We start from the raw sequence: 9,915 nt of genomic DNA, 5'->3' as shown, positions 1-9,915 counted from the left end.
GCAGCTGAAGAGCCTGGCAGGGAGGCGGTCTGCTGTGCAAGCCAGAGACCTTTTACAGCCCTCCCAATCACCCTGTGACTTCCAAGACACAGCAGTTGGCTGTCCTCAGTCCTACATTCTTTTGGGATATCCAGGCTCCAAAGAGAACATTGCAAGCCTGTCCACTTGAAGGCCTAAAGGCCGATTCGCAGAAGCAGCTCCATGACGTTAGTAATGGAATAACACTTCTTTTTTTGGTGAGTCTTAGCTAACAAGCTCTCACTCTGGCTCTAAAAATACCCTGCAAGCAAGTACAGGATCAAGTACTGGATGGAGCTGCCGTGTGTGCCAGAGGGGCTGGAAAGGCCTCCTGAGTCAGAGGTTCACCAGCAGTGATCTGAGCTCTGTAGCAGCCCTGGTCTATCACTTTGGGAAAGTTTCTTTTTGTTTTTCACTTTTGACTTCTTAGAATTCTGTCCTAAGCATTTCAAGTACAATTCCAGTCTTGGATTAATTACTAGCTTGACTTAGAATGTTCATTTGGCTTCTAGTCTGAACTATGTAAATACACGATCTGTGTACAGAAGAAAGGTCTAAAATTATACTTCAAAGGGGCTCAATGGCTTCCTGCCTTCCCTCTTTCCCCCCAGAAGTAGCCTCCAGGAATCCTTCATTGCCAGCAGCAGGCACAGCTCCCAGGTCTTGTTGGCACCAGGCACCCCGACTCTACACGTTGATGGCGTGTGCGTGCTTCTTACACAGGGGTTTGTCCTTCTTGGAGTAGAACGGCTGCCCTTCTAAATTCACGTGGCAGACCTCGGCAAGAAGAGATTGCTGTGAGTCAGGGTCATGCAGTACAAAAGAGAATGTGGGAGGAGGCAGAAGAGGGATTCAGTCACCCTGAAGAAACTACCTGGTTTTCACTGCACCTTATCAAAGACTGAGGCAAAGTAGATGCAATGAACCACCTGAAAATATGAATTCTGAGAAGAAGTTGGAATAAAACAAAAATTTTTAATAAAAGAATTCAATGGAAAGGAGAAAATACAGAACATTAAGGTGGCCAATTAATGTTACCCAATTTTTTAAAGGAATTAATACAAGTTCACAAAAGAGTACCTACAAACATGATTGAAACATAAAGGAATACCACTAGTATAATGGCAAACACATTAGAAAAGATTATTCTCACCAGGATTAAAGATACACTGCACAGAGAGAAGTCATTGAGAAAACGGCAGATAGAATAACTTTTATCAAGAAAATGCTAAAAAAAAGAAAAAAAAAAGAAAATGCTAGTTACATAAAACTTGGGTACTGGACTCAGTTGGTACATGTTACAGATTAAAATCTAGAACCTTTGTGAAATACCACTCTCTTCAATTGTTTTAGATTCTGACTCAAGATGACCCCTTGTTTATTAGAGTAGTAGTGCTCCCTAATGTTTTATTTTACTTTTAAAATATTTTATTTTATTTTAATAACAGTTTACAGAGCAGATTGGCTTTTCAGTCAGTAATTTGTACACATTTTATTTTGTGGCATGAATTACAATCTGCACACTGAACCCATGCTCTTCACCCTTCTTTTCTGTGCCCACCATTTCCATCCATCCTCCTATCTTCTTCCTTCTTGCCTTCTAACTTTTGTTGGTATTGTTGATGATTGCCGTCAAGTTGAGCATGACCCATAGTAACCCTATGAACAAAAGGCCTGAAGCCCCTCTACAACTATTAATTTTTATCAAAGTTCATAGTTTCCTGAGGCATGTTGTTTAAGAAGTAGATACCACTCCAAGCCTTTCTCTATCAACATTTATCAAAGTTCATAGAGTTTCAGGAGGCATATTGTTTATGATTCGGATACCATTCTAACTAACCTTTATTCCTGGATAAATGCTGTCTCTAATCTCCCACCATGCTTTTCTGAATGCCTTCCTCTCTGGTGTTGCTAATCACTGTATAGGTCTATCTGTTGTGAGGCTGGGAATTGAGACATGCAGATGATTTTGCTTCCAGCTTGTAGGGTGACTAAAAGCCACAGTCTTGGGGGTTCCTCCAGTCTCATCATCTTTTTCTTCAATATTTTGAATGATTTCCATATTTTTCTCCCACAGTATCACAGATCTTTGATTGTGATTCCTATTAGCGTTGTCAGAGTTTCCCAGCCCTAATGGTAGAGCACTAAAGTTTCTCCGTCTGTTTATTAGCCAGGCGGTGTCTAGATAGGACACACTGGAATGGTGAATGGAATGAAGGCATGTAGCACAGGCAGAAGGAACAAAGACCGAGTAAACTTTATTAAGTAAAGAAAGAAAGAAACACACTCAAGAGGGGAGGTTGGGTCTATCCTCAACTGAGAGAGGGGAGAAGCCCCTTTTCCTTTGTTCTCTAGTTTAATAGCCTTAGCATCTCCTGAGCTTATTAAAACTAGTAAAATTTAATAATAATTTTAAAAAAAAGAATAACTATGCCCTTTGCAGACGTAGAACTTCATTGGTTCCTGCTGGACAGGGCAACTGTGGACGTCTGCTGACTTACCTGCTGCTTGGATTCCATCCTCTGCTTCTTCTGTTTCTTCTTTGCCATATTTTCTGTCTTCTCTAACCACCACAGTTCCATTCAGAGCAATCAGCAATGATAACTAGGCACCATCTCGTTCTGGTATCACTGTCATAGAGACTGAGGTTCACGTGGGCCATTGATGTTTTAGACTAAGAATAGTGTGAATCTTTTCCGTTTTCTTCGCTCCAGCAGGGAAATCACTGTAGTGTCTGCAGTGTTTTCATGAACAGCTTTTCAGGTAATTTTTCACATATAAGTCTTTTTCTGCCCAGCTTCTCCGCCAGTCAGGCTCCTTTATGTCCCCTCTACGCAGCCCGAGGAATGAATGCCTCATAGTTTTGGCGTCTTCAATGCTACCTGGGAAATGGGCGGGGAGTTTTATGGACCCTTTAGCTGCCCAGCTTCTCGCCAGTCAGGCTCCCTTATGCCCCCTCTACGCAGCCTGAGGAACGAAAGCCGAGTGGTTTTGGCGCGCCAAGTTGTGCCAAGAAATCTGGAGAACAACCACTTGGCCAAATGGAAGAGATCTATATTTGTTCCCATCCCAAAGAAAGGTGACCCAACAGAGTGTGGAAACTAGAACGATATCATTGATTTCACATTCAAGCAAAATTCTACTGAAGATTATCCAAAAATGACTGGAACAGCACATCAGCAGAGAACTGCCAGAAGTCTAGGCTGGGTTTAGAAGGGGTCGTGGTACTAGGGATATTGTAGCTGATGTTAGATGGATCTTAGTTGAAAGCAGAGAATACCAGAGGATTGTCTATCTGTGTTTCATTGACTATGCAAAGGTGTTTGACTGTGTGGATCTTAACAAACTGTGGCTGACTCTGCGAAGAATGGAAATCCCAGAGCACTTGATCATTCTAATGCGAAACCTATACTTGGACCAGGAGGCAGTCGTCAGAACAGAGCAAGGGAACACTGCATGGTTCAAAATTGGGAAGGGCGTACACCAGGGATGCATCCTATCTCCATACCTTTTCAACCTGTATGCAGAACAGATCATGCGGGAGGCTGGGCTCTATGAGGAGAAATGTGGTGTCAAGATTGGTGGAAGATCTATCAACAATCTGTGTTATGCAGATGACACAACCCTGCTTGCTGAAACTGAGGAGGACCTGAAGCACTTGCTGCAGAGGATCAAGGACTGCAGCCTCCAATATGGATTGAGGCTCATTGTCAAGAAGACAAAGATTCTCACTTCTCACCACTGGACCAATTGGTAGCATCAGGATGGATGGTGAAGAGATTGAGATTGTACACAGCTTTAGTTTGTTTGGCTCCATAGTCAACAGTCTTGGCACCAGCAGCCAGGAAATTAAAAGGCGCATTGCCATGGGAAAGTCTGCTGTTAGGGACCTCTCCAAAGTACTGAAGAGCAATGGTGTCTCTCTGGAGACTAAGGTGCGTCTGATACAGGCCATGGTCTTCGCAATCACTTGTTATGCATCAAGGAGTTGGACAATGACCAAGCAGGATAGAAGGAGTGTTGCCTTTGAGCTGTGGTGCTGGAGAAGAGTATTGAGAGTACCATGGACTGGTAGGGAAACAAACAGATTCATCCTGGAAAGGGTTAAACCGGGTGGCTCGGCTCCTTGGAGGCAAGGATTCTGAGGCTCGGTCTAACATGCTTTGGGCATGTTGTAAGGAGAGACCGGTCCTTGGAGGACATCATGCTTGGAGGGACAGGGCAGGAGGGGAAGGCCCTCTATGAGGTGGATTGATTCAGTGACTGGTATAATCAGGATGGGAGTGTCAGAGACAGTGTGATTGGCACAGGACAGAACAAAGTTTAGGGTTGTTGTATATAGGGTTGCTATAAATCGCAAGCGACTTGGCAGCACATAACAACAACAACAACAAGTCTTTTTCTGTTTGGGTTTGGGTTTGTTTGCTTTTTTTCATAAGAGACACCTTTCATTATTGCTGGAGACTTTGGTCATTAATCAGTGCACGTGTGTGGCAGTAATACCTTCTTTAGACTGTGCAGAGATCTGAGAGCATGCTGCCCAGAGAGAAGCTATAAAGAAAACTGCAGACAGTGGAGGTGGATGGAATAACTTTTATCAAGAAGACCTTAATAATATAAAACTTGAATACTGAATTCAGTTAGTACATGTTACAGATAAAAATCTAGAATGGCTCCAATATCTAGACAGTTTTTCCCTATTGATTATAAATGAACAAAAATTCCTGTTGGTTACAAAATCAGATTTTAGTTGTTCATGTACATTTTTTGGGGGATGGCCATATAGATATATTAACTTCACAAATTATTTTATACAAATGCCAAAAGAGCTTTTAAAAAAAATATACACTTCACCAAAAAAGACATTCAGATATCCAACCAGCACATGAAGAAATGTTCAAAATCCCTAGCTCTAAGAGAGATGCAAATCAAAACAACTATGAGATATCATCTCACACCAGTGAGAATAGCAAAATTTAACAGAACAGCAAGCAACACATGCTGGTGAGATTGTGGAGAAACTGGAACCCTTATTCACTATTGGTGGAAGTGTAAAATGGTGCAACCACTGTGGAAAGTGGTGTGGCACTTTCTCAAAAAGTTGCAAATAGAGATACCATTTGACCCAGCAATTCCACTACTGGGAATATACCCCAAAGAGACTATAACTGACACCCAAGCAGATATATGCACACCCATGTTTACTGGGGCTTTGTTCACAATAGCAAGGAGTTGGAAACAACCCAAGTGCCCATCAACAAACAAATGGATAGAGAAGTTGTGGTATATTCACACAATGGAATACCACACTGCATTGAAAAATAAGGCACCCATGCAATATTATTCAAAATGGGTAACCCTGGAGGACAATATGCTGAGTGAAGTATCTCAGTCACAAAAGGACAAATACTGCATGGTGCCAGTGTTGTAGAATGAGACTGACATCAGCGTTGGGGTAAGACTGAGAAAAACTGGATAAATTATGTATACTGCATTGAAACAGATGAGGGACAGAACATTTTAAAAGCAATATATGATAGGGTATTATGGTTCTCACAAGAGTCCAGAATTAAGGTTGTATAGTGGAGCGTACTCAGGGTGGTGGAGGGGGGAGTGGGGCGGGGGGTATTGCATACCACTGAAAGAATTTTAGTTTTCAAAGAGAGGAGCGAACTGGGGGGGGAGGGGTGATCAGGGAGAAAAGTGCAACAATGAACGGAAATCTAAAATCTCTGTAAATTTTCATTAAAGTTAAGAAAATAAATTTTTTTTTAAAAAAAGAAAGAAAAAAAAATCTAAGAGTGTCCTAACTACATGCCAGTTATAAGTTTCACTATTTAAGATAAGTTTTTTTAAAAGCAGTTAACAGGTAGCAAAGTTACATAAACTTTTAAATCATAACTTAACACACTGGAGGAATGATTTTCTAATCCTAGGGTCTCAGGGCCATACTCTTGGGAAACATTAAAGGTGTAGCATAGTTCACAAAAAACTGTGTTCCACTCCCTACTGTAGGTGGTGGGTAGCTTCTGGGCTCTTACAAATTCTCTAGCAGCAGTCTAAGGTCAGTCTACAGGTCTCTCCCTGTTTGGAACAAAGAAGAGGGAAGATTAGCAGAGATGTAAAGAATCAATCCGTTCAAAGGATTAATGGACCATGCAAATTCCAACCTCCACTCCTCTGAGTACAGAAGACATCGATGGTGCCTGCCTACTGCTGCTGACCGTTCGAAAAGAGATCACAGGGTGGGATCCTGGGCAGAGTGGAAGAGAAATGTGGAACAAAAGTTCTAAAAGTGCCCAGACGTACTGCCTCTGAGTACTCTAATCCCTGCGACTAATAGGCCTTACTCAACCTTTGAGTTTGAAATGAAAGCTCACTGTGGTTCAACTTTCAGTCAAATAATACACACGTTTACAGGTTGAACAGTAACACTAAAGAAGTACTTTCTCCTTAGAACAATCAGTTATGAAAGATCAAAAGGGCAGTATTTGCCCAGGGAGATATTCAGAAGGCAGGAGGATGAGCAGAAACAAGGACCACAGGTGAGTAAGAGGAGTGTTGCTGTCATGTGGTGATGCAATTAATGTCATAAAACAAAATCTGCATGAATGATGAGCATAAAGCCAATTTTTTTCTGTGAAGTTTCACTAATATCAGAATTAAAAAGTTAGTAAAAGCAGTAATTTTGTTTCTAGACCCTAGTAATTAAAGTGAGAGAAATAATAAAATTAACATGATAATAGAAATTATTTTTCTACTATCACCTTTGATTCCTATTAAGCAATTCTGAAGTATCTTTTCAGACTAATTTGACTCTGAATCAAAGATGAAAAATGGTAAGTCATACAATCTTTTTACCTAAACTCCTATAAAAAGAATTATGGGGTTTCCTGTTTATTGGCTTGTTGTAATCATATTTGACTTGATGGCACTTAACAACAACAACAACAACAATTCATTAACAGGCAGGGTACAGATCAATATGCATTAGATTCATCAAATATTCAATGAAGAAACAAGAAAATAGGGAATTTATATCTTAAAATCCTGGGAGTTTCCTAGTTATGAAATGTAAAACTTTCAAAAGTATTACTTGTGAAGTTCTGACAAGAGACAAGTTATATTTTAGTAGGAAAAATAGTGGAATGGACAAATTTTAAAAACATTTTAATAAAAGTTTTACATATTTTAAAATTGTTTATAGTTTATTTTTAAAATTTATTTTTTATTTTAAATTGGTTTGCACACAAAATTAATACACTGTGCTTCATTTATTTACATTGCATTTCACACATTCCTTCATTCACATTGTGTTTCACACTATCATTTCCATACGGTGTATTTTATAAAATCAACCACCATTGATCTATGCCCACCATCACCTCATCTTTCTAGATTTCCACTACATCCTTTCTGATTCCTTCACTCACTCACTCCATCCACCAAACTCTGTGACCCCGTGATTTTTCCTGGCCCTCTCTTGCCCCTATGGACCCCTATACACATCCTGCTAGTCATCCTTCTAATTTTACTACATTAATGGTCTTATGCAGTATTTGTCCTTATGAGACTGAATTAGTTCACTCAGCATAATGCTGTCCAGTCTTTCCCATATTATATAGTAATACAAGCTACATGTTTTACACAATCCAAATACAGTTACAAAATGCATGTCCAAGTTTTTTGGAAAGGAAAAAGTAAATAGGCAACGTACTTCTGAAAAACAAAAATGAAGTGGGAGAAAAAAAAAATGAAGTGGGAGGCATAAGCACTCCCTGACCTCAAAACCTACTGTTGTTGTTGTTAAGTGCTGTTGAGTCACAGCGACCCTATGAAGGAGAGTCCTCGATGCTTGGGTGCCTTTCATCCTCTCTCCAGGTTCTTAGGGTTTCCGGAGGCAAGCTATTATGGAAGTGGATGCCATTCCTCCTTCCACGCTTGTTTTAATCGGGGAGCTCCACCCCACTCTCTGTCCGCATTGGGTAGCCAACCATTAACACATTTGACACATCTGTGTCACAGTGTTCAGCCTCACAGCAACCACAAGTGACCACGGGATGGCAACTTGAAGCTCTACCTCATATAATTTGGGATGTTGTGAGGGGGACCAATCATTGAAAAAGAATATGATGCTTAGAAAGGTAGATGGACAGCACAGGAATGGAAGATCCTATTTGACATGAATTAACACAGTAACTGTGGTAATGGGGGTAGGTGTATCAGAGACAGTGAGACTGGCTCAAGATAGGGCAGAGTTCAGAGCTACTGTACATAGGATTTCTGTGAGTTGCAAGCGACTTGATGACACATAACAACAATCACCTATGGTCAACTTGTATTCAACAAGAACAACAAAACTTGTCAAATAGGGAAACAACAACATCTTCAACAAATGGTGCAGGCAAAGGTGGACTACTATTTTGCAGAAAGCTGAAGCAAGACCCACATCTCATGCGATACACAAAAAATTAACTCAAGGTAGATCAGAGACCTAAGGGTAAAGCTCCAAACCATAAAGATTATAAGAGACAAAATTGGATCAAACTTAGAAGGTCTAGCCTATGGCATAAGTAGCCTGACAATACAGCCAGAAATCCACAACCAGGAGAGGATAACACTGATGAATGGGACCTTCTCAAAATTAATTCTCTATATGCACCAAAAGCTTTTTCCAACAGGGTGAAAAGAAAACCTACTGACTAGGAATAAAACATTTGGCAATGACATCTCAGACAAGGATCTCATAACAAAAGTTTAAAGAATCCTACAGGGCCTCCACAAGAAAAAGACCAATAACCCAAATACAAAATGGGCAAAAGATATGGAAAAACTTTTCACAGAGGAAGACATTCAGACGGCAAACAGACACATGAAGAAAAGCTCAAAATCACTATTAATAAGAGAAATGTAAATAAAAAATTATGAGATACCATCTCATCCCAGTAGAAGTGGTAAAGTTTAACAGGATAGTAAGCAATAATTGTTGGAAAGGATGTGCAGAGAATGGAACTCTTATACACTGTTGGTGGGATTATAAACTGGTACAACCGTTTTTGAAGGCAGTTTGGCATTTCCTCAAAAAGCTCAACGTAGAAATTCCATATGACCCAGCTATTCCACTGCTAGGGATATACTCCAAGGAAATTAGAACAGAGACATAAACAGAGATTTGTACACCAATGTTTATATCAGCAATATTCACAACAGCAAGAAAAATGGTAACAGCTCCAATGTCCATCAACAAACCAATGGATTGAGTAATTGTGGTACATTCACACAATGAAATACTATGCATCACTCAGGAGCAATGACTTTGAAAAAATACTATACTTATCCTCTTTGTAGTCTTCAAGTGTTTACATAATGATAACATGAAATTAGGTCCAGAACAAACCAGAGTTTTTGTTTGTTTTTATCTGGTTCACTTCAATTCAGCCTGACAAAATATAAACCTTGTATATATCCTTTGCTGCTTTTGTATGTTTCTATTCCCAAAGAAGTCTTCATTGGTCTTGTAACTGAAAGGAACACTTGTTGAAACTATATGAACACAGCTACAAAAGTGAACAAGATGAAAAGTGGTTATGTTTCCTTTGTCTTGATACATCCGTGAACTCCCATCTTCTGAAGCATCTTCATTATTATACTGTTGTTAGTGCTATAGAGTTGAGTACGACTCATACCCTATGAGCAACTGATTGGAACTCTGTCCTGTTTTGTGCCATCCTCATTATCTCTGATATACTTAAGCCTGTTGTGCCAAGAAATCTGGAGAACAACCACTTGGCCAAATGACTGGAAAAGATCGATATTTGTTCCTATCCCAAAGAAAGGTGACCCAACAGAATGTGGAAACTACAGAACAATCTCACTGATTTCACATGCAAGCAAGAT

General features: G+C 40.0%; 1 protein-coding gene across 3 annotated transcripts in view; it reads right to left on the bottom strand.

Annotated features, from left to right (window-relative positions):
- Window positions 1–705: 705 nt before the first annotated feature.
- LDB3 (LIM domain binding 3) overlaps window positions 706–9,915 on the bottom strand; it is a 126,537-nt gene continuing 117,327 nt past the window's right edge. For all 3 annotated transcript variants that reach the window (XM_006894474.1, XM_006894472.1, XM_006894473.1), the window contains exon 13: window positions 706–795. In XM_006894474.1, the coding sequence (XP_006894536.1) occupies window positions 706–795 (90 nt within the window). The remainder of the gene's footprint in view (window positions 796–9,915) is intronic.

Source organism: Elephantulus edwardii, unplaced genomic scaffold, assembly GCF_000299155.1.
Source record: "Elephantulus edwardii isolate Elephantulus edwardi_28Jun2011 unplaced genomic scaffold, EleEdw1.0 scaffold00144, whole genome shotgun sequence".
NCBI classification, from domain to species: Eukaryota; Metazoa; Chordata; class Mammalia; order Macroscelidea; family Macroscelididae; genus Elephantulus; species Elephantulus edwardii.
This window is presented reverse-complemented; position numbering and strand designations above follow the sequence as displayed.